The sequence below is a fragment of the Caretta caretta genome, chromosome 5, assembly GCF_965140235.1.
Source record: "Caretta caretta isolate rCarCar2 chromosome 5, rCarCar1.hap1, whole genome shotgun sequence".
Lineage (NCBI taxonomy): Eukaryota > Metazoa > Chordata > Testudines > Cheloniidae > Caretta > Caretta caretta.
In genome coordinates this window covers 129,965,174-129,992,382 of record NC_134210.1, presented here as the reverse complement: position 1 = coordinate 129,992,382, position 27,209 = coordinate 129,965,174, and the positions used below count along the sequence as shown (strand labels likewise).

The 27,209-nt window shown below is 40.1% G+C and overlaps 1 protein-coding gene across 4 annotated transcripts in view; it reads right to left on the bottom strand.

Moving 5' to 3' along the window:
* Window positions 1–27,209, bottom strand: part of GAK (cyclin G associated kinase) — a 142,363-nt gene that overhangs the window by 78,624 nt on the left and 36,530 nt on the right. For 2 of the 4 annotated variants that reach the window (XM_048851459.2, XM_048851456.2), the window contains exons 2-10: window positions 24,583–24,644; window positions 22,559–22,618; window positions 19,510–19,624; window positions 18,559–18,701; window positions 15,625–15,750; window positions 14,168–14,257; window positions 6,496–6,631; window positions 5,679–5,791; window positions 2,026–2,137 (exon numbers count right to left, since the gene is read on the bottom strand). In XM_048851459.2, the coding sequence (XP_048707416.1) occupies window positions 2,026–2,137; window positions 5,679–5,791; window positions 6,496–6,631; window positions 14,168–14,257; window positions 15,625–15,750; window positions 18,559–18,701; window positions 19,510–19,624; window positions 22,559–22,561 (838 nt within the window). In that variant the 5' untranslated portion in view covers window positions 22,562–22,618; window positions 24,583–24,644. The remainder of the gene's footprint in view (window positions 1–2,025; window positions 2,138–5,678; window positions 5,792–6,495; window positions 6,632–14,167; window positions 14,258–15,624; window positions 15,751–18,558; window positions 18,702–19,509; window positions 19,625–22,558; window positions 22,619–24,582; window positions 24,645–27,209) is intronic. The other 2 variants (XM_048851460.1, XM_048851457.2) reach the window with 2 other exon arrangements.

Genomic DNA, 27,209 nt, shown 5'->3' with positions numbered 1-27,209 from the left:
TGGTGGTAAACCAGAATAGTTTACAGGTATTATATTTACAAAACATGTAACAAACCATTTTACATCTCTTTATGAAGGAAAGACAGACCACCAAGTGTCTGGCTGTATGCTTCTGACATATCACTGTTTAAATCAGGGGGTCTCAAAGTCCTGGCCTGGGGGCCATCTGTGGCCCAAGAACCTCCCCACTGCGGCCCACAGAGGAAAGAGCCACACTGCCAGCAATGTCTGCGGCAGGCATTGGCCCCCACAGCTCCTATTGGCTAGGGGAGAGGGATAGAGATACCATTATTAGTTGCCAGGCACAGTCAGCCATGGAGGCAGCATCATTAGTTGCCAGGCAGAGTCAGCCATGGAGGCAGTGTCGTTTATATTCCTTGTGGGGGAAAAAAGTAAGTCAAAATACTGAACACAACTATCTGATGGACACCTCGCTGCATTCCTGAAGGTTTCAACTGCTCAGTCACTGAGGACAAACAACAAACTGACAGAACTGAAGCATTGCCAGGTGTCTGGCAAACACTAAAAACTCTCTGGAAGGCAAAAAATTGTATGAAGTTGTATGACAGTTTTATTACTTCTCAGAAATTCGAAATAAAAGATACAATATAAACATCTTCTTTTCTGAACGCCATCTTCAGTGACATTATTGGCCTGCTGGGAGGATTTGAGGACTGGCACTGGCCCTAAGGTAAATTGAGTTTGAGACCCCTGGTTTAAATTGTGGCATGCTGTCTTTCTATTTAGTGCCATCATCCTGATATGCAGTATGCCACTGACAAGCTTACTTGACCGTATGTAGTACATTTTACAGCCATTTCTGGTTTTATCTTGGAAAGTTACATTTGTTACCGGGAATACTAACATTTCCTTTTATCATCATCCGCTGGACAACAGCCTGTTAATATTATTGTGTAATACATAGTCTTCTTTCACCCTGTGTGAACCAGATGGCCAGAAAAGCATTTGAAAACACAATCCTGTTATGAAGGAAGATTCATCCCACAGAGAATAAAGTGTGGATAGTATTACTAAAGTCCTTTATTGGTAGTATAAATTTACCACATTTTAAAGTTCCCCTTTCAGGTAAATTATTTTAATTTATACTTTTCCCTCATGAGCTGCACAGAAGGTATGAATAAAATAACTTAAATCAAGGAGGAGAAAAAATTGCATGCAGTAAAATTATTTATGTTTCCAGTCTTTCATTTTAGGTGAAATATTCAGTTCCTTGAAGCATTTATGTTTATGAAGCTAACAGTTTAATATTTAGCCATTAAATGACACAGGACAGAAACTGTTATTTCAGTTAGCAAGATTATACATATTAGACACAAAAAAAGGATGCTTTGACTAAGACCAATTAACAGATTAGTTGGAAGAACTGAAGTTCAACCAAAGTAGGCTATTATCTGTTTTTAGCATAATATATTTCTAAAGTGGAGGTTTCTATTTGAGTTTTTTTTGGAAAAAATGACATTTCTGATCCTTAACCAATCTATTTTTATGTTCATATAGCATGTTCCAATTTTTATATGAATCTTCTAAGTGCTGCCTTTTCCTTAGCTGCTATTATTTTTATGAACTGATATTCATTGTGCAGATAAGTCATTTTCATCTAGGTGTTTCATCTAATTGTTTTATTCCACAGGTTATCAATGTCATTTGGTATCATCTGTTGCACTTAAGCAAGCTGAGTCTTTTCTCTCTTCTTGTGAGAAGAATGTAGGGAGTAAATTTTTACATTTGAATGTATAAACATGAAGTCTATTCTGAAGAAGGTGGAATCAATCTACAAATGTGAAGTCCTTCACAAGAACTATATAAGCTTGCTTAACAATAATCATTTACTTAACCTAAGTGGTTTTCATAAAGCAAGATAGCAGTATAACTCAGCAGAAATTAACATTTCTGCTAAATAAGTTCATTTAAAATTTCAAGCCCACCCAGAAGTTTTCATATACCATAAACTTAACTAGTTTGTATTCACACTGTGTGTGCAGAGATGCGTATCACTGTACATACCTGCATTGTACATATTGTTGAGCTGTCCTGCAGGCTTGGAGCCCTGTGGCACCGAACTTGTAGACATTCTAGGCACAGTATTGTTTCCATAGCCTCCATTTTGTTCCAGGAGCTGCAGAGAGTCATATTCATCAGGAGAAATTTTTTTTAAGTTTATATATAAACACCGCATTGGCAAAGGACAGTTACAAAACTTAAGTGGCCCGGTCCTCACTGTTTAGCCCTGAATGGCTGTTTAAACTACTGAAAGACAAAAAAGTTTCACTAGTTTTGTTTCAGTGCATTAGGCACCATGAGAAGCCAAGGCACTATTCTTTAGTTTGGCTCTCAGCCCAGGTTTTTCTGGGTGCATGCATCACTTTACTGGCTGCTCAGGTATGTTATTACTGCTCAAAGTCAGAAGTAAAACTTGAGCTTGAATGGGAGGAGTATCAGGATCTTGGTAGGAAAAATCTCCCAGCTGAACTGCTGAAATACTGATACCATAAACTCAACATGTTAGCAATAAGGTGGCTGCCTTGCAAACCTATCCCTAATTTTTCTAACCAGAGCTAACCTTACCCATAAGGACTCAACTTTCTTCTACAACACAGATGAAAAAGGAAAGGCTAAGAAAGATGGCCCAGCTTTAGAAGAGTGTGATATGGTACCTTTACTCCAGAGCAGTGATACTCAGACTTCAGTGGTTCAGGAGCCAAATTACGATCAACATTCCCCAAAAAAGCCACAGGAGTGTGAATTCATTGTTTCATTTACTATTTTTATATATATCTCACAGCAAAACGACTGACCAAGTATTCTACAATTGGTTAACATAGAAAAGGCATCTTGATTGGTTAATAACTTAGACTGGTTAATAATTAAATCATTCAGTGTTTTAATATTGCATGTGACAAAGAGCCACAGGAGATACAATAAGGAGCCACTTGCAACTCCCGAGCCTCAGTCTGAGTGTCACTCTTCCAGAGCAAAGGACAAGCAACAAATAGGACAGCCATGAATTGGGTCACTTGAGCAGAATCCTACTTCCATTTCTAGAAAAGTCTTTACAAGTGTGCAGACACTTCCAGTGCTTCCTTCTCTCCCACTTCCCCTAAAGCAAGAAACACTCCTCATGAAAAAAGTGTGACCACCAAGTAGGAGACAAAAAAGCAGCAAGAGTTATCTAGCAAGACAGGCTTCTGTATCCCACACTACATGTTTCATTTAGGTCGCTGCACCTCAAAAAGGAACACAGACAGAAGTGTACCCTAGACAGCCACTATACTAGTGAGCTTCAGTGTTGGCATGAAGGATAATTTGAACTGCAGGAAATAAGGCACTTAGATTGCAATGTTTGGGGACACATGCCTAACGTCCAAATTACGCTTGGATGAGCCATTCACCTAGGCAGAAATAGAGGACCACCACATGAATGCAAATATGGCCAAAGACACCAAGGGAGAAGGCTTAAAAACTGAAGATAATGTTGACAACAACAAGCACTTCCCAGAGAAGAAGGGGAATCACCAGAGGAAGCACAAACAGGTAAACTGGGCTGCACACACTCTCCTTGGCAGGAAGGGGGAAGCATAAAACACACTGTTACCAAGGACAGAAACCTGAACCCATATGCAGCTGCTACATTACACTATTTTGGATCCAACCCATAACTTACCAAGTGTAAACTTGCAAACAGGAATGTAACTGTAGCTGGTAAAAAGAGTTTTCTTGGGAAAGCTAACCCCAAAGCTTGGGAGACAGAAGAGGGCTTGCCAACCATGAGTTAAAGACCAACAGCAGCCTCTACTACAGAATCCCATTCATACAGAACAAGCAGTGGCAGGTCTACACTACTGCTTAAAATCGATCTAACTTGCATCGCTCAGGGATGTGAAAAAGACACCCGCCCGAGCCAGGCAAGTTACAGCGAAACTAAGCACTGTCCACACTGGCGCTATGTCAGCAGGAGATGCTCTCCCACCAACATAGCTTCCACCTCTTGCAGAGGTGGAGTAATTATGCTAACAGGAGAGTCCTCCCATTGGCATAGAGCGTCTTCATCAGATGCACTGCTGCTGTACCAATGTAGCACTTCTAGTGTAGACCTGCTGTCATAAATATAAAAGGGAAGGGTAACCACCTTTCTGTATACAGTGCTATAAAATCCCTCCTGGCCAGAGGCAAAACCCTTTCACCTGTAAAGGGTTAAGAAGCTACGGTAACCTAGCTGGCACCTGACCCAAAATGACTGATGAAAGGACAAAATACTTTCAAATCTGGAGGGGGGGGGAGAGTGGAAACAAAGGGTCTGTGTCTGTGTGATGCTTTTGCCGGGAACAGATCAGGAATGCAGCCTTACGACTTCTGTTAAGTTAGTAGGTAATCTAGCTAGAAATGTGTTAGATTTCGTTTTGTTTAATGGCTGGTAAAATAAGCTGTGCTGGATGGAATGTATATTCCTGTTTTTGTGTCTTTTTGTAACTTAAGGTTTTGCCTAGAGGGATTCTCTATGTTTTGAATCCTATTACCCTGTAAGGTATTTACCATCCTGATTTTACAGAGGTGATTCTTTTACCTTTTCTTTAATTAAAATTCTTCTTTTAAGAACCTGATTGATTTTTCATTGTTCTTAAGATCCAAGGGGTTGGGTCTGTGTTCACCTGTACAAATTGGTGAGGATTCTTATCAAGCCTTCCCTAGGAAAGGGAGTATAGGGCTTGAGGGGATATTTTGGGTGAAGACATCTCCAAGTGGGCTCTTTCCCTGTTCTTTGTTTAAAACGCTTGGTGGTGGCAGCAGCATGCGGTTCAAGGACAAGGCAAAGTTTGTACCTTGGGGAAGTTTTTAACCTAAGCTGGTAAGAATAAGCTTAGGGGGGTCTTTCATACAGGTCCCCACATCTGTGCTGTAGAGTTCAGAGTGGGGAAAGAATCTTGACACCTGCCCTTGGTTAAACCAGTGCAGTAAAACTAATGCAACTGTCTGTGTGGACTCTTACTTCGGTTCTGCAAGTTTAAAGTTTTGTTTCTTTTACAGACAGCAGCAAAAATCACAACAGTTCGAAAGGCTAGTCTGCTTGCAGAATTGCACCAGTTCAAATGAAGGCAAGATTTTAAATCTATTTACTTAAATCTGTGCAAAAGGACACTCAAGTCAATTAGGAACAGGTTTAAGAAACTGAAATAAGCTACCCTTAAACCAAAGTAAAAGTCCACACAGGCATTTGCATTAACTGTATCAGTTTAACTAAGCTGTTGTGTATCTGTGTAGGCCTAAATTCCCTGTCACATATTTAACTCCCCCCCCACACACACACCCTCACAACCACCACGTCTCAGGTCAATTTCAATCAAATCTGATGTGACACTGAAGATCTACCTCCAGAAGGAATGCTGTTGAGAGGAAGATGCTTCCAAGAGTCTGACAATAAGCAGGAAGAACCACCATTGGTTTCCTTTTAACATATTTGGATGAGAAAGAGCTTTGAGGCTGGGATTTTCAAACCATTAGTTATGCATCCAAATCCCATCGAATTTCTATTGAAATTAGGCACATAAATCCCCTAAACTCAATTGAAAATCTCACTACAACTATTTTGACAGCTGTTTCAAAGTTCCTATTGACTGAATGTGGGGAAAAGAAGGATTATACTCTTTATAGCACTCCCGTACCTCTGTGATAGGAGATTTAGGATTCACATTCCTGGCAGCCGCAATCTCCTGCAGCTGATTCACAAGTTCAGTGACTGACAACCTCTCCTCTGGGTTCACCTTCAAAGTGGAACCTAAAAAAAAAATAATTTAGACATTACAACAGTCCTTTTTTGATTGCATAAATATGTACTTTATTCAGTGGATTCAAGTGCAGCATGATTATCAATAGTAAAGCATGCAGAAAAAACAGGGAAACAGTAAATTTGTACCCAAGTATCATTTGCCTTTAACAGCTATCTATGTATTAAGAATAACGATTTTAGTGATGAATCAAGATGACACTTTTAGTGATGAATCAAGATGACACTAAGAAAATACTAGAAGAGCATCAAACTTGAAGAAAATGTTTAAAGGCAACTTAGAACCCACCCCATTTCATCAGAATTTTAACAACCAACTGTATTAGTTCAACTGTCTTTTGAACTTTAGTAAAACAGTTTCTGAAACAAATTCAGGGAATCAGAACCAAAATGCAAAGTATTTCCAGCCAATTTATCAAAATCCTAAGCATGATTAAGCACTGAAAATCAGTGAAAAACCAGAAGGTTTCCACTCAAAAATCTAGTTCTTAACTGAATGTAGAAAAGTTTGAAAGTTCTTCATATTGATGTCAAATAGCTAAAAAAACTAATCACTCTCATACGGTTTACGACGCCACCGTCAACGGAACTGGAAATTCTGATTGATTAATCCCACGGTACCTAGCATATTTTTAACGATCAAAGACGTATGGTCCACAAAGCATCAGAATAAACAAACAAGATTTTAAACTTACGAATGAGATCATGGAACACAGTATATCGAGTGTCATTCTGAGGAATAGAGTATTTCCCATTGACTATGCGAAGCTTAGCCCCATCTTCAAATGGATGTTGCCTAAAGCACAATAAATATAGGATACAGCCCAATGCCTACACAGAAATAAAAGCAAACATTAAAGAAAAGTCAGTAATTCAGGCACCGAAAATCATTTAAAGTTGAATTTTAGATAGGACACCGATTAGATATTGGAACAACTCTGACCAAGCTCAAATCTAAAATAACTTTGCTATAAAGGCAAACTGCTTAGTCATGGAACCCAACACTATTAACAGTGTTTCAGCTGCATTACCCCCCCCCCCGCTTTCTAAAATAACTAAACCTTTGAAGTTTCATGCTTTAGGATCAAAGATTAACAAGAAGCCTAGTCTACACAAACTAACAGTTTCTAGCAGCATGGAGACTGTGGTAGTTTTGCCATTATGATTAAAGGTTTAATAGTTTCCTCAGTCTCAGATTTTTTTTTTTAAATTCTCTCCACATTGAAGGATTTATATTATAGTATAATATACAGTCATATAGGTATCAACACCTTTATTATATATGTAGCAAAGTGTAGCACAATGATTTTTAGAGTAGGAGGTCCAAAGAGAGAGATGTTCTATTTTTAAGGGCCAAATCCTACATTCATAGTTTCTGTGTAAGTCACTCCTACTTAAAGGATTTGGTCCTGTCTTTCTACTCCTAATTCAAATTCATTCTGTTACTAAGTACATAACTGGGTAGTTTGCAAAGCGCAAATCACTTTATTCAAACAGCATCCCATGCAAAGGCCCATTTAATTCTTTAATTTTTTTACAAACAATTCCAGAAGAGAATTGAAACCTCAATAAAACAATGATACACTGAGGCCAATGAGTTAGTGGGGGACTAAGTTCCATAACTGAAAATAGATACCACACAATTTGCCCTGGGAAATAGCACGTGCCTAAAGTCAGGATTGAGTTCTACTGTTGCAAGAATCCAAGAATAATGGGATGAGTCAAGGAGAACATTTCACTTAATGTTTGCAGGTAAATTTGGATACTTCGATTAACATTAGATACCAAAAAAAAAAAAAGAATAGATCCTATACTGAACCAGTGGTCCATCTAGTGTAGCAAGAGGTCTTAGAAAAAAGCGTGCCCTGTAACAAATGCTTCAGAGAACAGCAAGATTTTCAGAATGCTTCTGGAAAATTGTGCAAAATCCCCCTGGAAATTTTTTCTTAACCCTGCTAGCAATCATCTCATAGATCTAGCCATGGTGGCTACTTGCACCAATAGAAGACCATCTGAAGAAAGTGGTCAAAATAGTGACTCATCTCCTTCCGTCTCAATCCTATCTTATACCAACAAGTCACAAGTTATCACTTTATATTCTGTATAATTTTAGTTCTGTTTAAACTCTAGCGTTACCTTTTTCTGGAAAGGGTGAAAAGTATCACTCAACTGGCCATTATTTTATATGAGTACCTTAATCATATCCCATTTTGTTCTACCAGATTAAGTTCCAGTGTTATTTTATTCTCTATATGGAAGCTTCACGTTCTCCTGATTATTTTTGCTGCCTTTCTTTGGCCAGTTTCAGCTACCTCCTTTTCAAGGGGTGATCAAATTGCAACATTCAAAGCCAACGTGTATCACTGATTTGTAGAACACCTAGGTAATGCTGTTCTTTATTCTCTTTAAAATGCAGCCTAATATCTTGTTAGTTATTCTGATGGGTGCTGTGCACTGAGCAGGCTGCCTTCCTTCACCCGTCCATAACGACACCTCAATGTACTTTCTAAGGTGTCAATCATTCAGAACCCATAAGTGTATATGGTTTATTTAAGTTTTTCCTTCCAAAGTGCTTTAACTTACAGATATTTACTTTGATAGCTATCTGTCACTTTGCGGCCATCTACTTAGCACACCTACTTGGGTTACACTAGTTAAGTTCTGGGTGCCTTCATGATTTTCACTAGTCTCTGAATTGTGTGCATAGTAAATTTTGCCCAATATATTAACCAAACAGTTTCACTAAAGGTGTCCTAAAATCTTAAGATATAAACCATCTTTCCACAATGAAAAAATAGCTTTTCATTCCTACACTTGCTTGCTCTCTTAACTAGTTTATAAAACCCAAGATGCAACACACCACCCTGTGGTTTCCAAGTTCCCTTAATAGCCTCTTTCTTTATAAAAGTCCCTTGTCCATCTACATTATATAAATCAGTTTTAACTGAGAATTCTTACAAGTTAAAAATGGTACAATTCACCATCACAAAGAACATGCTTAATATGATGTTACATTACTCAATTCTTTGTAGTTCTTTCTTAGTTACTTTGTCTGGTACTGAAGAAATACCCAGTGTAATTCACAGAATCACCCTTAGTTCTCTATGAACACATGGATACAATGTTATACCATAACTTGAGCCAAGTGACTTCACTTCTCTATGCCTCCTTGTTACCCTCTTATGTTCTGTCTGTCTTGACTATTCAGACTGTATGCTCGCTGGAGCAGAGACTCTCACTGTGTTTGTACCCAGCCCAATGGGTTATCTGTTGGACATGGAGTCCCTACTGTAATACAGATTAATACTAGATGTCTGGAGGGTGACTATGAAGTTGCACTTTTGTGTTTGCAGCTCAGTGAGCTTGTTTTTGTTTCCAAATTCTTGGATGAAGACTATCCAGCCTTGGCTTACTACAGTTTAATCTTCTAAACTGTTTATTTTTGTACACAAACACCTTTGAAGAGTCAGGAAATGTTCTCATATTAACAACTAAAGGTAAGAAGGAGTTAACCTTTAACAGAGCAAATGCACTCAGTAACAGATGTGCAGAGAAAGAAATCTGATTAGCTCAACTTTAAAGAGCTGTGATACAGGAAAAAGTCAAAAGGTTCTGCTTTTGGAAGTTCTAGTGCTATCAACATCTTGTGCTAGAAACCCACCAGACACCAGCCAAATGTGTTTCAGTAAAGATTCAGAGGAATTACCCTAAAATAAGTGATATAAAGCCACATTAAAGAAGTGAAACTGCATCAGCCAAAATTAATAAATTGGATAAAATAAGGAGCAAAGAAAACAGCCTTGACAAAAATAATCTCGAGCACTAGAGATAATGGAAGAACTCTGATAAACAATAGCATTTGGTTTTTTTGGAGGCCAAGTCCCAGGAGGACCTGCTATTTGAGGGAACAAAAATATTTTTCCTTTAGCTCAGCCTGAAGATAGAAGCAAAAAAAGGAACTTCAGTTCAAGAGATGCCCATTAAAACTGGTAGAAGACACCATTATTTCTACTAAAATGTGGTATTACTTAAAATAAAACCTTTATTTTAGGTACAAAAATCTTTAAAAACAATATCTTCCAGCTTCTTCCATCAACAGGTCATCTAAGTCATGGTGACTTGTGAAATGCAGAGAACGTGACCTGACCATGAGCAGAAGTCAGCTCAGGTGGAATCTGATCAATTGCAGAATACAGAATTCCCAAAGTGTTGTGCTTTGCTGGTGTGGGATACTGAAGATTCTGCACAACAGCGCCACCCATTTGGTAAGTAGCACATCATGCCGGACACATACAGCACCAAGATTCCAAGAGCCGAACTGGCTCCCGCAAGTTTCTAGGTGGATTTCAACATGCTTGTTTTAAACAGGCAGCCCTACCTGGTTTGGGATCTGGTTAGCTGGGAGACCCCCGTTCTCCCATTCCATACAGACACAGCTGAGACCAGACAAAAATAATTGAGCTAAAGGACTCTCAGAACAGCAGGAGGAGCTGCTGGCAGGACACTGGCAGCGATGGGGTTCTCTTGGCTCTGCAATTCACTTCCTTCTTTCAGACAGATTTGTTAACCATCCAAACATGCTCCAAAGCCCATTTTCCCCCTCACAGGAATTTAGGGAAATTGGGGTCAATAGATAAAGGTGCTGGACACTAAAGAAGGATGTGACTGGAGACGGGCCTTTGCATTATGATATGGTGAGGTAAGGTGTTTGGTTTGAGAAAGGCTTTTACTTGGAAAGTATAAGAACTGTTCTGAAGATTTTTTTTTTTTAAATTGTGTGCTTTAAATTTTAGAAGATGCCGAGACTTTGGAAAAGGAGCCAGAGAAAAATCAATAAAATAAATCAGAAACCAGGAGAATGCTGACCACATTTGAGAACCTGGTAACTGCTCAAAGAAGTAACAGAAGTAATATCTAAATGTATTCCTGATCTGCAAAAGCATTTTTGGAAACTTTGTGGTTAACAGGAGTTACATTTTTGATCCACACTGAAGTTTAGACTTTTTTATGGCCTGAGCAGCAGCACTACAAATTCATCTAGACAGTATGGTGACAAGCACTTAGAAGAGAGCAGTGGAGGATACTGAACTCCCTGGGGGAAAGTAAAGTACAACCTGTCATAAATATAAAGGGAAGGGTAAACCCCTTTGAAATCCCTCCTGGCCAGGGGAAAGCTCCTCTCACCTGTAAAGGGTTAAGAAGCTAAAGGTAACCTCGCTGGCACCTGACCAAAATGACCAATGAGGAGACAAGATATTTTCAAAAGCTGGGAGGAGGGAGAGAAACAAAGGGTCTGTGTCTGTCTGTATGCTGGGTCTTTGCCGGGGATAGACCAGGAATGGAATCTTAGAACTTTTAGTAAGTAATCTAGCTAGGTATGTGTTAGATTATGATTTCTTTAAAGGGCTGAGAAAAGAATTGTGCTCAATAGAATAACTATTTCTGTCTGTGTATCTTTTTTGTAACTTAAGGTTTTGCCTAGAGGGGTTCTCTATGTTTTTGAATCTAATTACCCTGTAAGATATCTACCATCCTGATTTTACAGGGGGGATTTCTTTATTTCTATTTACTTCTATTTTTTATTAAAAGTCTTCTTGTAAAAAACTGAATGCTTTTTCATTGTTCTCAGATCCAAGGGTTCGGGTCTGTGGTCACCTATGCAAATTGGTGAGGCTTTTTATCCAACATTTCCCAGGAAAGGGGGGGGTGCAAGTGTTGGGAGGATTGTTCATTGTTCTTAAGATCCAAGAGTCTGGGTCTGTAGTCACCTAGGCAAATTGGTGAGGCTTTTTACCAAACCTTGTCCAGGAAGTGGGGTGCAAGGTTTTGGGAAGTATTTTGGGGGGAAGGACGCGTCCAAACAGCTCTTCCCCAGTAACCAGTATTAGTTTGGTGGTGGTAGCGGCCAGTCCAAGGACAACGGGTGGAATATTTTGTACCTTGGGGAAGTTTTGACCTAAGCTGGTAAAGATAAGCTTAGGAGGTTTTTCATGCAGGTCCCCACATCTGTACCCTAGAGTTCAGAGTGGGGGAGGAACCTTGACACAACCATTCACCCAAATCACAAACTAAAAGCACTGGGGCTGGTTTTGTTCAATATCTTCATAAATGATCTGGAGGATGGTGTGGATTGCACTCTCAGCAAATTTGCGGATGATACTAAACTGGGAGGAGTGGTAGATACGCTGGAGGGGAGGGATAGGATACAGAAGGACCTAGACAAATTGGAGGATTGGGCCAAAAGAAATCTGATGAGGTTCAATAAGGATAAGTGCAGGGTCCTGCACTTAGGACGGAAGAACCCAATGCACAGCTACAGACTAGGGGCCGAATGGCTAGGCAGCAGTTCTGCGGAAAAGGACCTAGGGGTGACAGTGGACGAGAAGCTGGATATGAGTCAGCAGTGTGCCCTTGTTGCCAAGAAGGCCAATGGCATTTTGGGATGCATAAGTAGGGGCATAGCGAGCAGATCGAGGGACGTGATCGTTCCCCTCTATTCGACATTGGTGAGGCCTCATCTGGAGTACTGTGTCCAGTTTTGGGCCCCACACTTCAAGAAGGATGTGGATAAATTGGAGAGAGTCCAGCGAAGGGCAACAAAAATGATTAGGGGTCTGGAACACATGAGTTATGAGGAGAGGCTGAGGGAGCTGGGATTGTTTAGCCTGCAGAAGAGAAGAATGAGGGGGGATTTGATAGCTGCTTTCAACTACCTGAAAGGGGGTTCCAAAGAGGATGGCTCTAGACTGTTCTCAATGGTATCAGATGACAGAACGAGGAGTAATGGTCTCAAGCTGCAGTGGGGGAGGTTTAGATTGGATATTAGGAAAAACTTTTTCACTAAGAGGGTGGTGAAACACTGGAATGCGTTACCTAGGGAGGTGGTAGAATCTCCTTCCTTAGAGGTTTTTAAGGTCAGGCTTGACAAAGCCCTGGCTGGGATGATTTAACTGGGAATTGGTCCTGCTTCGAGCAGGGGGTTGGACTAGATGACCTTCTGGGGTCCCTTCCAACCCTTATATTCTATGATTCTATGATTCTATGCCCCTTGCAGTTGTGATGTACTGGATATGCAACTCTGATTTCCCTGATCCCAGACCACTGGATAGGAGACAAGGCAGCTTAGCAGAATGGCAGGCTCTATATAAGCCCCACTAGTTGGAACACGTCCCTTTTAAAGAACAGAGAGGTATGTGACAATAGCTGACATACTGTTAAATAGGAGTAGTCAGCCACGTCAGTGAATACCTGGGTTACCCTAACCCAAAGATTTCAATCGTCCAAGTCCTTTGAATAAATGGAGCTCTACCTTTCCTGTTTTAGATAAGTGGATGCAATTGTGGTCTAACTTGTATGGATTTAATTTGATAGATGGGTAAGGTGTTTAAGAATTATATTACCCTGGGTTTTCTCTCAAAAATTCAATATGAAGATTGACAACTACAGAGGCAGAACACAAAAAGCTCAAATTAGTTTTAAAAATGTATTGTTTAAAAGGTTTAGACAGTAGTTGAGATTCCAATAGCTCTGAACAGGCATCACAAATGTTAATGTTCAAGTGTCTATTCTGCTTTGATATTAAAATACATGTTTAAAAAGTCATACAGACTTGTTTACCAACACTGGTACAATATTTAGAAGTTAAGCATGTGCATTCATAAAAATATCCAATACTCTGAAAAATACTAATGTGTAACATCACCAAAAAGAATGCAAAAGGACTCATCACTGACACTGTTACCCGAAGATGCACTGGGAGTTTAAATACTTCTCTTCAAATGCAACCAAAATCCTTTCAGTGAAGGTTACGCATTTGCCACTGCCTTTTGCCATCCTACTTAGTTGCAACAGAAACATACGTGATTTCTACACAAACAAGAGTTTAGAACTACTAATGTTTAGGTTGTTCCTGCATTTCACACTCTTCACTACTCTGAGACTAGGATTTGCGAATGAGCAAAGTCAGAGTTGTGTGTCTTGGCAACCTCTGTCTAATCACATAGTGATCATGGACTCCAAGAGAGCCCTGTCCTGACCTCCAGAGAAAAAGCAAAGTTGTTGCAACATTCATTCAAGGCATTGAAGGAGCTGGGACAAAGTTCCCGAGGTCTATGCCTCAGGTCAGCCCAAATTAAGATTTAAAATTCATACCAATTAAGCTTATTTTGCCTGAAATGTATCAGATACAGATGGCTGAAGTTTTGTTTTAATATCAAACAATGCAATCAATTCAGACTGCATCTTATATTCCAATAGCAGCGAATGTGCAATTAGTTTAAACATCACAACTATGATGAAATACAGGAACTATTTAACTATGATATCTAACAGGCATCATTACAAACAAAGAGAAACAGAAGTTCCTACCCATATATCCTGTTTTTCACCGATTGGAAAGTTTGAATATAAGTCTATCATTTCTGGAGTCCTATACATTGGTGTTGTGTTTCTTGTAATCTGCAGAAACAAAAGTAAAAGTTCATGAAGCAGAGACCTGAGCAATGCTTTATGTACAGTCTCAGGAAACAGCGTTCCAAAAATGTTCTGCTAAAAAGTAAAAAGGGCATTCTGACTTCAAAAGCTAGTTTGGGGCACATTACTCAAGGTGCAAGTCCTTGGTTCAGTATCAAAATACAGTTATGAGGGAAGTATCTCTACGTGAAGCCTATAGGAATGACATTTTAACTGTAATTAAAAAAGTACCTGCTGTAGTAGTCCCTTCAAGCCACACACAGCAAGCAAAACCAGACTACATGCTCTCAACAGGGGAGAGTAACACTGAGAAACAAGGAACAGTTATATCATGCCCTTAGGATGCATCTGGAGGAAGGACCCTACTTTGTGCCTTTTTTCCTCCGTCCCATGTGAGAAGTTCGCCAACTGCATGGCACCATCTTCTCTTCCCTTCCCAGAGGGCCAGCAGACAATTCTCCATGAGTTCAGGTTCCAAAAAGGAGAAGGGGACCAGAAGCAAGCAGGCTAGTACTCAGGACCTCCCAAAAAAAGAAGTTGATGCTGTGAGAGTCTGCACACTCATTGACAAGTTCATGGATTTTGTCTAGTTTAGTTTGAGTCTGTTTAGTTTGAGTCTCATTATTGACCTTCTCCACAGATTTAGAAGGGTTTGAGAAATCACTTAAAGTAAATCCATCTTTACGCGCTACATTAAGATTTGTCAGCATTAGTAGTACTTAGCCAGATCTATGGACAAGTTGCATTTTGAAAGAAAGGGGGAACATGCCAACATTGTTACAGCTGTCCTAAGAGTAGAGCAATACTGTCTAGTCCAAGATCTGTCAAACAGACCTACTGCTTCATCGCATGCCACCCAATTCAGTTTTAGAAGCCATGTCTGATTAGATTTGATCAGAGTCACTGGGGCACAACTGACTTTTTACTTTTCTGCAGAGGGTGAAAATTCACATACTAACAGAAAATAGCAGTCAATTCCTCACTCCTCTCCCTTTTTATTAAAAAGGTCATTAAAAGCTACACTACCAACTGTGTCAAGTTTCAATTTGGGTTTACATTTTATTTCTCCACATCAGAGAGTAGTAGGCACTCCATGGCCATTGATAGGATAGGTGCTCAGGAACATAGTTTAAAAACACAAGCTGTTTTGTTGTTATGGCAGACAGCATTTGAACGATGTAGCAGCAGCTGACTCGAAAAATAAGGCCTTGTAATCCATTTCACAATTGAAAGGGCTTCAATTGTCTTAGAACAGTCATAAATGAAGTAAACTTGGGGGTTAAGACGAACAGAGCAGCACTAATAGAAAGAATTTAATATCTTATAATTAACTGCAATGTCAAGCTTCTCACCTCCTCTTCAACTATTGCTCTCTTTTGTGCAGACCAACTGTAATCAGGATAATGTGCTATAGTTGTAGCACTGCCAAAGTCACACAGCTTAATTGTCCCTTGGTTACTAATCAGCATGTTCTCCACCTGCAGATGGAGGTAAGTTAACAAATTGAAAGAGTTACACACATTTATGAAGGCTGTAGCTCATGCACACTTTTAAATCATACCCAGGAAGTGTACACATATTCATTAAATAAAATGAATCAATACTTAGTATTTTAGTGCACATGGTATCCCATGTTCGAGGGGACACTTAAGACTCTATAAGAGTAAGTGACAGGCTTAAGGTCCAAGCCGTAGGCAAAACAGGTAGTAATCCCAGGAATTCAAGCTCTCCCCCTTTCTCTAGCCACTAGACAGCTTGCCCTGAATGACATGAACTATTTTGTGGAATAGTACATCTTTATTTCTAACAAATTCAACTCAAAGGACCTTGTAGTTTATTTAATCCATGTCCCTCCATATGTTAGTTTTGCATGACATTTTCCAATGCTTTAAATTTGAAAAGACATGCAAGGAGTCTTTCACAAATTGCCCTGCAAGATTAATGAGTAGTTTAAAACCTTATCAGGAGCACCAGTTAATAGCTGGGGGGGGGCGGGGGGGGATGATTCTGTGCTGATTGTGAGGCCCGCAAGTGAAAATATAAATTAAATGGTTTCAGAGTAACAGCCGTGTTAGTCTGTATTCGCAAAAAGAAAAGGAGTACTTGTGGCTCACGAAAGCTCATGCTCAAATAAATTGGTTAGTCTCTAAGGTGCCACAAGTACTCCTTTTCTTTTTATAAATTAAATGTTTCTTCAAAAAATTAAACTGTTTTCAATAGGCCTCCCACTGTATCTCATCTTCTCCATTAGCCTTAGATCATGATAGCCTCAGAGCAGGGAATATCTTGCACATTGTATCTTGAGGCTGCATTCCCTTGACCCACCCTGATAACAGACTCTTCCATTTAGTGGTTTCTATTCTGTTAGTCCACTCTTTAGTGTGCTCCTTTATGTGCCAGGTCTGGCATAGTGGGCAGAGCAACAACCAAATACAATCAGCACACACTAATATCAAAGGCACAGAGTAGAATGTGCATGCTTACTTGGGCCCAACTTTAAGAAACAGTGGTCACTACCTTTCTAAGAATGTCAGTAGAGTGTTCATATTTTAAGGGGGTCTCTACCTGTCTCTTCCAAAACCAGCCCACAGGGAACTTTAAAAATCCAAATTTAATTATGAAGAAAATGCCTACCCTATGCTACAAAATGACTTGTTTTGTTTCACGTGGCAAGTACTCAAGGGGACAAACTAATTCAGACAGTTTCAAGTATGAGAGCCACGAGACTATTTTCAAAATGCCCCATAATTAACGTGGAATTTAAACATTTTAAAAAGTGGCACCAGTTTGTACAATGCTGCATGCATGTAAATCACATTAACATTTGCTTTCCCCTGAATCCTTTTGACAATGGCTAATGATGGAGAGCATGCCACACCAACAAACAAAGGAATGAAGTAACGGGAAGTCTGCAGTGGAGATCACTGCATGAATCTCAACCCATTTGAAGGTGCATTATATCAGAGAATTTCAGAGATCCTAATATCTTTAAGAATTTGAAAAGTTACAAAAGCTTTGATACTGAGCCCAACCACCCGTTTTCCCACACAATCAATACCAGATCACTCACTTTAGGGCCAAACAAAGTTAAGATATTTATATTTGTAAATAGTTATTAAAGCAAAAACATTTTAGCTTAAAAGATGCACAAAGACCATTTGACGTAAGTTTTCTCCTCCATCTACCTAAACTCAGTTTTCTGGGAACGGCAGTGCAAATACACCTCCCTAGATCATTTTAGTGAGGCCACTGTCTGTTGCAGCACAAAGATCAAGATCTTGCCCTGTATTTTCTTGTAAAAGCCCTCTCCCTGTGCAGCTACTGTAGTATGAAACCAGCTTTCTGCTTCCCCCTGCCCCCCATCACTTTGAGTTTCTGCCAGGGACAGGTTTTCTTAATAGGCACTGGAATAGTAACAGAAGAAATCAATAATGTAATATTTATTTAACTCTGTAAAATTGTCTATCAGGAACCCCACCGTTCAAGGTGCTGCCCTTGAACTAGTGTCTCAGGAAAAATTTCAAGTTTTACAAAATGCTAACCCTTGGCAACTGCATAGTGCCTCCCAGCAGGATGGCACTGGCCACAGTTTTACTTCAGAACTCAAGACCTTCCATACCATTTGTAAAGGACTGACAAAGGATGAAAGGTCTTAAAATAACCAATCAGGAAATAAGTGGCCCCCTTGATTAATTTTAGTTCAAAAGTCAATGTGCTCCAAAACAAAGTACTACAACAAAAGGTAGATTTTAGTGCCTTTTGAAATGCCAGCCATCCTAATACGACACACTCCCTGCAGCTGGTTGCTAGATTCAAGAGAGAAGTAGCATTTCAGTGGCACACTGACGACATGCTCCTCTTCCTTTCACAGCTTTGTGTTTCTGCTATTAAAAAATTCTTACCACCAAAATGTGTGTGGCTTCCAGTCACGAGCATACTTACCAGCAAATAGGAACTATTGTTCAGATTAAAGTAAGAGTGGGAAACAGACTACATGGTTTCAGTTTGAGCTCCAAAATTTAATTAACAGGATATTCAACAAGTATTTCCAACACCAAAAATATAGGTAAAAGATGCGGTCTAAACACTAAGCCATGTAGTGGTGTCCTTCATTCCCAGTCAGCAATCCCAACGAGATGGATATATACTCATACCATCATTTGAAATGCTGCATATTCAAGAGTCTCAATTTCATTAGTTCTACACCATCTACTTTGTAGTCCAACCTGGAAGTCTGCTTTTACATTTCGTTCAAATGTTGCAGTCACTTAAATTCTATACTGTACCTTTAAATCTCTATGAATAATAGGTGGTTTCTGTTTATGCATATGTTGCACTGCTCTGCAGGTCTGATAAAATATCTTCAAAACTGTATCACACGAGAGAGGCCCTTTGGATTCAACTTTCTTTAAGAATTCCACCAGTTGCCCTACAGGAGATGGAACCAATTCATGTTAGTATACAAATGCTTTAAGTTTTGGACAGATGGAAATACTCTTACTTCAAATGATCCATAGTTTTAAAGCATTCAGAGCTTCCATCCCATTTGGATATAAATACTGCCCCTTCATTTCATCAGACTATGCCAGCAATTCCCACTGGACATTTTATTGCCCAATATTAGCTACCAGGGAACAACATAGGGTTTACAACAAGGAATCAATGACTAAACTAGCCATGAATCATTTTAAAGGGGCCTTTCACTATACCAGCTGACACTCTTCATCACAGATGCAGTATACTCTTTTCCATCCTCTCTACTCCTGCCAGGTCATGAGTCAGAAACCACCCTTCCAGCTGAGAAAAAACGGACAACACCCTTAGCCAGGAACTGCTGCTCCTACACAAGCAACTAATGGAAGTCTGAATGCTTCAAGTAATTAGTCTAAACCATGGTAGTTAAAGGTGTGGTGGGATTTACAGACAATTAGAGATTGCAAACATTGGCTTGTTTAACCTTGAAAGGAGAAGAGTTAGAGGGAATTTATGAGAAGTACTGTAGATTATAAAGGGGACAGTAAAAACTGACCACCTTGTTCCTTTTCAGAATGGCCCATAAATATGAAAAATAGGTCAGTTAACAGCAGGTAAATTGCTGTCTTGCTAGATATGGTTTAGCTGTTCTCCATGTAGTAAAACTGTGCACTTTTCCAGTTCAAGATCTACGTATTCATTAGGAAGAATTTACTCTGTTCCTAAAACAAGCCACACCACTCAGGAACAAAAATAGGTTTTACCTTTACAAAGCTCGGTGAGCAGAAGAAACTCGCCCTGCCCAGTATCAGATTCTTCTTTTCCTATTGATGCAGCAGAGCAGAACTGGACAATATTAGGATGACCTGAAAGCTTTTTCTGGGGATTTGTTCAAGGAAAAACTTTAAGTGTGTCAGAGATTTTCTTCATACTATCAGCTCACATACACGTCTAATTGGGTGTGTTTAATATACACAACAGAAAAACCTAACCAGTGTCTCATTTGAACAGAATGAGAACTAAAGGCAAAGTCACCAAGAGTAAAAAAGTCAATACCTGTTAATATGGCTCTGGAAGATGCAGATTCTGATCTAGATACAGCTTGGTCTCTCTTGACAATGATTGCAATGCAACAATATAGGTATTTGTAAAAGACATCTCCAGCAACTAGACTTAATCACGGATATCTGCTGACATTCTGGCTGTGTGACCAAGGCAGGTTCACTGTGCCCTCCACGCAGGTCTATACACTAGCCCGGGGTGCTCTGTCTGTTATGGTTTTCCTTCAACTAGGTAGAAAAAAGTCTCACAAAAATCAGAGCCAAGAAGCTTCGTTATAAGCAAGATTATAAAAAAGGAAAATCAAAAACTTTGTACTATAAAATACTTTTTAAAATGTCACTTTCAATCAAAAAAGAGGATTCAGGCTCCTAATTCCAGTGTGGGGAGGAAGAGAGAGAAGTAAACCTAAGTGACTTTAGTCACTGGCTGAGGAGCTTACAATGTATCTGTTTATACAGAAACTAGAACAGTGGGACCCTGGTCTAAAATTCGCAAAAGGAAAAGGAGTACTTGTGGCACCTTAGAGACTAACAAATTTATTTGAGCATAAGCTTTCGTGAGCTACAGCTCACTTCATCGGAGCTGTAGCTCACGAAAGCTTATACTCAAATAAATTGGTTAGTCTCTAAGGCGCCACAAGTACTCCTTTTCTTTTTGCGAATACAGACTAACACGGCTGCTACTCTGAAAACTGGTCTAAAATTGTGGTCCACAGGTATATTGAGCCATGAACGCATGAAGCCAAGCGCTTAAAAATGGGTATTGGCCAAGGGCTGTGAGTAGTGTTGTGACTCTCGGGCCTACAAAGCATGCCCCTCCTGTGAACTCAAATGTAAAAAGTATGTGAAAGTTCACAAGATGTTACAATAACCTTGAAAAATTGGTCAAAATTGCTTACAAAGTTGAATGTTGTAACAAGTGAATGAGAACCGGACAAAGAAACTGGATTAGTCTAAACCAAAAAGGCCATGCTGATATAATCCAAGGACTGTTGAAATAATGCTGATTAAAAAAGATGTGGAACCAGAAGATAACAGATAAAAAAATGGTGTGCCTGATATTAGACCTAATTAGTGAACAAAATAATGAAGGGGATGAACTATGCTGCCCACTTTTTCCTCTTTGGGGGTTTCTTAAAAAGAGACATGTGCGAGGTAGGGGAAAGATCAGTTCAGTTCACCTCTCCCTCTTATCTCCTGTCCCACCTTGCATCCCAGATCATCCTCCAACCTGCCAGCACCACAACTCATCTAAGGGACTTAAGGGACATCTAAGGGAAGGCCGGCTGGCTTTGCTCTTGTTTAAGGAACTTTGTTTTCACCTGTGAGTGCTGAAAGTCATCGCATCATCATGACAGCCAGTCCTGAGCCCGCCAGCGGGGAAATCTAATTACCAGCACCACAAAGACATGCAAAATCCTGAACTGTATTCCCTTCTGCCCCACGGTTTCTTTCTTCCCCCCCTCTCTCACTCCTGGCGTTTCATTGAATCCTGAAGTCAACTATACTGTAGTCATCCAAGCCTGCCTTATCTAAGGAGAAAGGATCCAACCAAATGACAGCCCTGACCAGATTGTAACTAACCAGGGTCAAAGCAGCAGGTGTCTTGGTCGAATAGGCAGCCAAAGCAACCACTTGTAACTAACCAGAGATCCAGTGTTCCAAAAATATCAAGCAAAGCCATATTTCACCCATCTTTTCTATCCAGTCTCTCCCTCCACCTTTAGTCTGCCTGTTTGTTAAGAACAGGATAAGCAGGTGCCCTTCACATCAGGACAGAGTAAAATTAACCTTTGCCTTTTCATCAAAGAAAGACTGATCTGAAAATAAAAGACTAATAGTTTGACAGCAAAAGGAGAGAGACTTTGATAAGGTCTAACTAAGTCTCTTTTGCATAGCTACTCAACCACAGTTTAAAAATAAATACTTGTTTTAAATTTCTTGTTTTCTTGTGTTTAACCAATACACTTTCAAATTAAATGAATGCTCAGAGGTGTTTCCTAAATAATCAAGGGCTTTATTTAAAAATAACCAACCCCAAACCTATCTATCACTGTTTAATGTTATACAGAGCAAGTTTATAAAACCTGTAACTCTTCAGGCCTTTGAGACCAATATCCATACAACAACAGGGAAAGAGAAGAAGAGTTGTTCAACTCAACAAGGGGAGTAGAAAGTTTAAACAAGTTTTTATCCAACTGGGAAATGACACATTTTCTGAATTTCCCCTCCAAAATTATGACAGACCAAACCACTATCTCCCATTCCATGCATCACATTACAGCTGTTTACTTTAGTACTGTGGAAACATCCTTTGACTTCACAAATTATGGCTCGGCAATTAGTGACCTCTAGCCTATGATTGGTCACTGAAGGAAGGAGTAAATAGCAGGTGCAATAAATTTATTTAAAAAGAAGTTTGATATCCATAACTATTTATGAAGTACAGTTACTTTGGCATCAGTTTTCCAGAGTTCAATTTTATGGATGACACTAAAATGTTAGCTAAACATTTGAACAGACGACAAAAAAAGGAGCCGAATAACTCAGGGGACTGATGTGATTGAAAGCCTTTTATCCTGTAACTCATTGGTCTGTACCAAGCCAAGGGTTTCAGAGATTTTCTTCACTGGAGAAATACTTTAGAAATACTTTCAGTGTCAATATGGATCGTGAAGAACAGAAGCTTTCTGTGTCTTCAGGATGTTCATTTCTTCATTCTAAATATTGAATTTTGACCCAAAGAGGATACCATGAAACAAACTTCTTGAATGATGGCTCTGTTCTTCTCCTCTTCATTAGACAATAACCTCTGTATCGGAAAAAAGAATATTGAAAAGGGATATAAAATTTTGAAGAACTTACAAAAACACATATATGGGAAAAATTAGAGCTAACAAAACAGTCAACGCTCAAGATCAGGGAGCAAGAGTCAAAGCTGGCTTGATCGCATTTGGACATGTCACCACAACAATAACCAAGTTTCTAGTCACCTAGTTCAAGTTTCTAGTCTTCTGTTCATCTACATCAGTGGTTTTCAACATTTCCGGAGTCTGACACTCAAGCCCCACCACCCAGGGATGAGGCATGTAACATAGCTTCACGGGTCCCCCAGGCAATTACCCTGCTTGCCACCTTCTAACACCGACCCTGCACTTGCGACCTCCCTAAATCCATCCCATTGCTCCTCTGGGGCTCACAACCCCCAAGTTGAGAAACACTGATCTAGGTGAGCTGATGTACCCTGGAAGACCTCTGTGTATCCCTGGTTGAGAGCCACTTATCTATATTCTCTCTCTCTTGGAGCGCAGCCTCTAGAATCATGCTTGCACTACTGCACATAGCAATTCCCCACGCTCAAACCCCATGCATTATGGAGCCCACTGGAAGTTAGTTCTGCAGCAGTCTTCTGGACTTCTGGGATGTTTTGCTACAGCAAACAAACTTGTGCAGCAGATTCGAGGGAATTTTTAATGGAATTAAATGACCATCACTACCAATCTTCCTTATTTTATTTATGTGAATATTAAACATACTGTCCCCCACACTTCCAATTTGCTATTGACTTATGCATCAAGAAATGCAACTCCATTCTAGTGGCAGAGGGAGGAGAGAGACTGGAGATTTGGGTAGCTGTAACTTTTGGCACCTACGGAGTGGTTGGGGTTTTCTGACAACAGTGCCACTCTCTTGTCTTAGGTGAAACAGAAAGATCAATAGGGAGAGAGAACTTGGGTGTTCTTGCCACTCACTTGGACTGTCCATTTCCCCTTCTGAAATGCATTTTCCTGAGGGTTACCCCTAGAAAAAGTTCAGTCCTGCTATGAGGTTGGAGTCATGCAGTCTCATGGTGAAAGAGGTTTCATGCTGTTGTCTGCTAAGGGCTGGTCTACACTACCACTTAAGTCAATCTAACTTACGTCACTCAGGGGTATGAAAAAGACCGGCCTGCACAAGAGATGCACGTTACCATGATCTAAGCACTGTCCAGACCAACACTATGTTGGCGGAAGACACTCTCCTGCTGATATAGCTTCTGCCTCTTGCAGAGGTGGAGTAATTATGCTGATGGAAGAGCGCTCTCCCGTTGGCATAGAGCATCTTCACCAGAAGAGCTACAGTGGTGCAACTGCGCTGATGCAGTGCTTCTAGTATAGACCTGCCCTTGGATGAAGATCTGTTTGTTCCTGCTGCCGTTCCTTGCCAAAGAATGGCCACTTGATAGGTGATGGCCCATCAACTTTGATGACACCTGGCTAGACGTGTCAGCTTGTTTGTCTTTGAGAAATTGCTTTACCCACTCCCCAGACATGTCTGGTAAACACACTTCAGTCATGATTTAATCTTATATTTATATACAGTACTAGTATCCTGTAGACCCTATCGGACCACCAATACATGTATGCCCATAACAATGGACCAGCTCAGTGAACGGCGGGACTTTCTGTTCTTCCCTAGGCAAGACAAAAATACATCCTCTGAGATACATCTTTATTCCCTGAAACAAACGAGTTAGTACTGCCCCCCGACATGGCTAGTTATTACCCATCACCTTGTATGTGTTGGCTTTGACAAAGTGAAGTATTTTCTGTTTCCTCTACTGTGTAAATGGACAGTGTGTATGTGAATCTGGACTGGTACAGTAAGCAATGGAGAAAATCCTTCAGCTCTGACTTTTTTGTTTTGTATGCACACACATACAACAGTGACCATCATGCTAACGCACTGAGTCAAGAGACACATTTCAATCTTTAAAATGATTTAAACACACATTACCTTTAAAGCATAATCTTTGCCACTGCCAAGATCTTGAGCTTCATATACAAAAGCAAACCCACCTATCAGATTAAGAAAAGTCAATTATACATTTCATTAATGTCTCTAACAGGTAAATTGATTATTTAGCTTTATTTTAACAACTATAAATAGAAAAAATTCAGTTAATATTAGAAGTGTCTCTAAATACAGTGAGTGTATTCGATTACTTTTCAATTCCTAATCAGCAGCATTAAGAATACCATAAATGCATTGGAAAGTTGGAATGGACTTCTGCTAAGATTCAGAGGGATGGATTAAGGCTGATCCATTAGCCCTCTACAATTGCCCCTTGTGTTAGCAGGCCCCTCCCATATGGCAAAATATGGGTGGGCCTGCAGCCATACTACAGAGGTCAGAGAAAAAGCATCCTTGACATGCTGTCCATTCTGGTCAGGGTTTTTTTGGTGGTTCATTTATGGCCTGGACACAAAAAGAACACCTCCCAACATTCAAAGAGCTAAAGGTGTTGCAGTCTGTGGGACAGAGCTCCCCAAAGAAAGTACCCAAAAAGTGAAGTGGCTAATGACGTTCACTAAAGTGAACTTAAAATGATTTCATGCCTACAAATGTGTGTATCTTCTTTTGAGAACATTTTGGCTCTTTACTAGTGTAATTAATGGCCTAACACAATAGCTCTCTCAGGATGCTAGCCAATCCCTAATCCTCACTCCTTTTTTGGAGGGCTCCATGCCTGGACACCCATTTAAGTTGCCTTGTACACGTTCAGGAGTAGTTCCCATATCACATGCTTTTTATCTGTCTTTCTCATTTTCTTTAGTCTCCTATTTGCAGGTTCGACTTTGTTTTTCTTTCTTCACCCTTTTCTCTTCACTGCTCTGCTCCCCTACTTTCTGAAGCACACACGTTCACAGCTGCTCCCTCTGTTCACCTTCCCCATTTCTCACTAACAGCAGGTCCCCCACTGCTTTGCTCTCCAATCTCTGTTGGCCTCTTTGGGTATTAGATCCACCTTGTGCAGTCTCCGAGCCCTTCCACATACCGGAGAAGGGAAATGGCAGCTTTTGGAGCTCAGAGCCTCCCTTTATTCCACCACTGCTTCAGGCAGCACTGCTTACACCACCATGCTCCACCTGGGAAGTCTGATTTCACTATGGAAGGGCATGCCTTACAAACTCTGAACCATCAGCCTAACCACTGCACTTTAAGTTTTAACTGGCTTTGTTCAAATTTTTCTGTCTTTACTACCCTCTTCACCTAGCAAATCATTCATGGATCAAGTTTACCTGCAACAGGGAGAAAAGACAATATCTGGGTCTCAACACACCTTCCGCTAAGCCTCTTTCCACTTGCAGAAGGGTTTAGTGGAAGAGCTGTAACAGTAGCCCCTTTAGGAGACAGAAGTGAAGGGAATGCATTTAGACTCCATATCCAAAGAGAAACCAAGACCAAAAAGAAGCCCAAACTGGGGAGTTTCTCTGTTCGCTTTGTTATACCCACACCACAGCCTGAGAAAAAGGCGACACTGGCTGATTTTTCCCTGTCAAGATATTCTGTCAGTTTACATATTTGTTACTTTTCACACCTCTCATTTGATTAAGGGCTTGTCTACATGTACAGCACTGCAGCAGCACCGGTACAGCAGCACTGTGCAGCGCATCTGGTGAAGATGTCCTTTGCCAGCAGGAGCGATCTTCCCGTCGGCATAATAAAACCACCCCTGAGCATGGCAGACACGATGTCAGCAGGAGAGCTTCTCCTGCCAACACAGTGCTGTGCACACTGGCGCTTGTATTAGCATAACTTATGTCACTCAAGGGGGTGGTTTATTCACACCCTTTAGCGACATAAGTTATGTCAACATAAGCTATAGTGTAGACACAGCCCCAGTTTAGGTCTTAAAGCCCAGATTTCAACCCTGCAAAGGCTAAATTTAATACATGTTCAAGGTTATTCTGACTAATTCACCTCATGACTGGGTGAATATTTTGCACTGCTTCCATCTGGCTTCAAAGGGAATCTCAGTGATATTTCAAGTACATAGGAGAGAGAAATTGCTTATTTGGGTTTTCTTAGCTACATTTTGTTATCATTTATGATGATTAGAGTTGTGTATAAAGTGGAGTCATTTTCAAAACATAGATGGACTTTCTACCATCAGTCTATTGTTAAAAGCATTATGATCTTTTGAAGTAGCAAAACATTTATGACAGGTTTCAGAGGAACAGCCATGTTAGTCTGTATTCGCAAAAAGAAAAGGAGTACTTGTGGCACCTTAGAGACTAACCAATTTATTTGAGCATGAGCTTTCGTGAGCTAAACATTTATGGGCTTTCATTAACTAAGTGGGGTGGTTTGTTTGTTACCAAGCTGTCATTTGTTATTGGCGATAAACATAGTATGCACCCTCAACTTCTTTTCACAATGCCTACCGGTAACTAATTAGGAAATTGGTTCAGAGCTCTGAATACAAAACAAATCCTCCTAGTTAATGGGAAGTGACAGAGGAGTGAGTCATGGGCCAGTCTATTTTCCTTATTTATTAGCTACTTCTGATCATTTAATTCAATGTTCAGCTGTCTGTAAGTATACACCAATAGCAAATTATTTGTATGGTTCTAATCCAT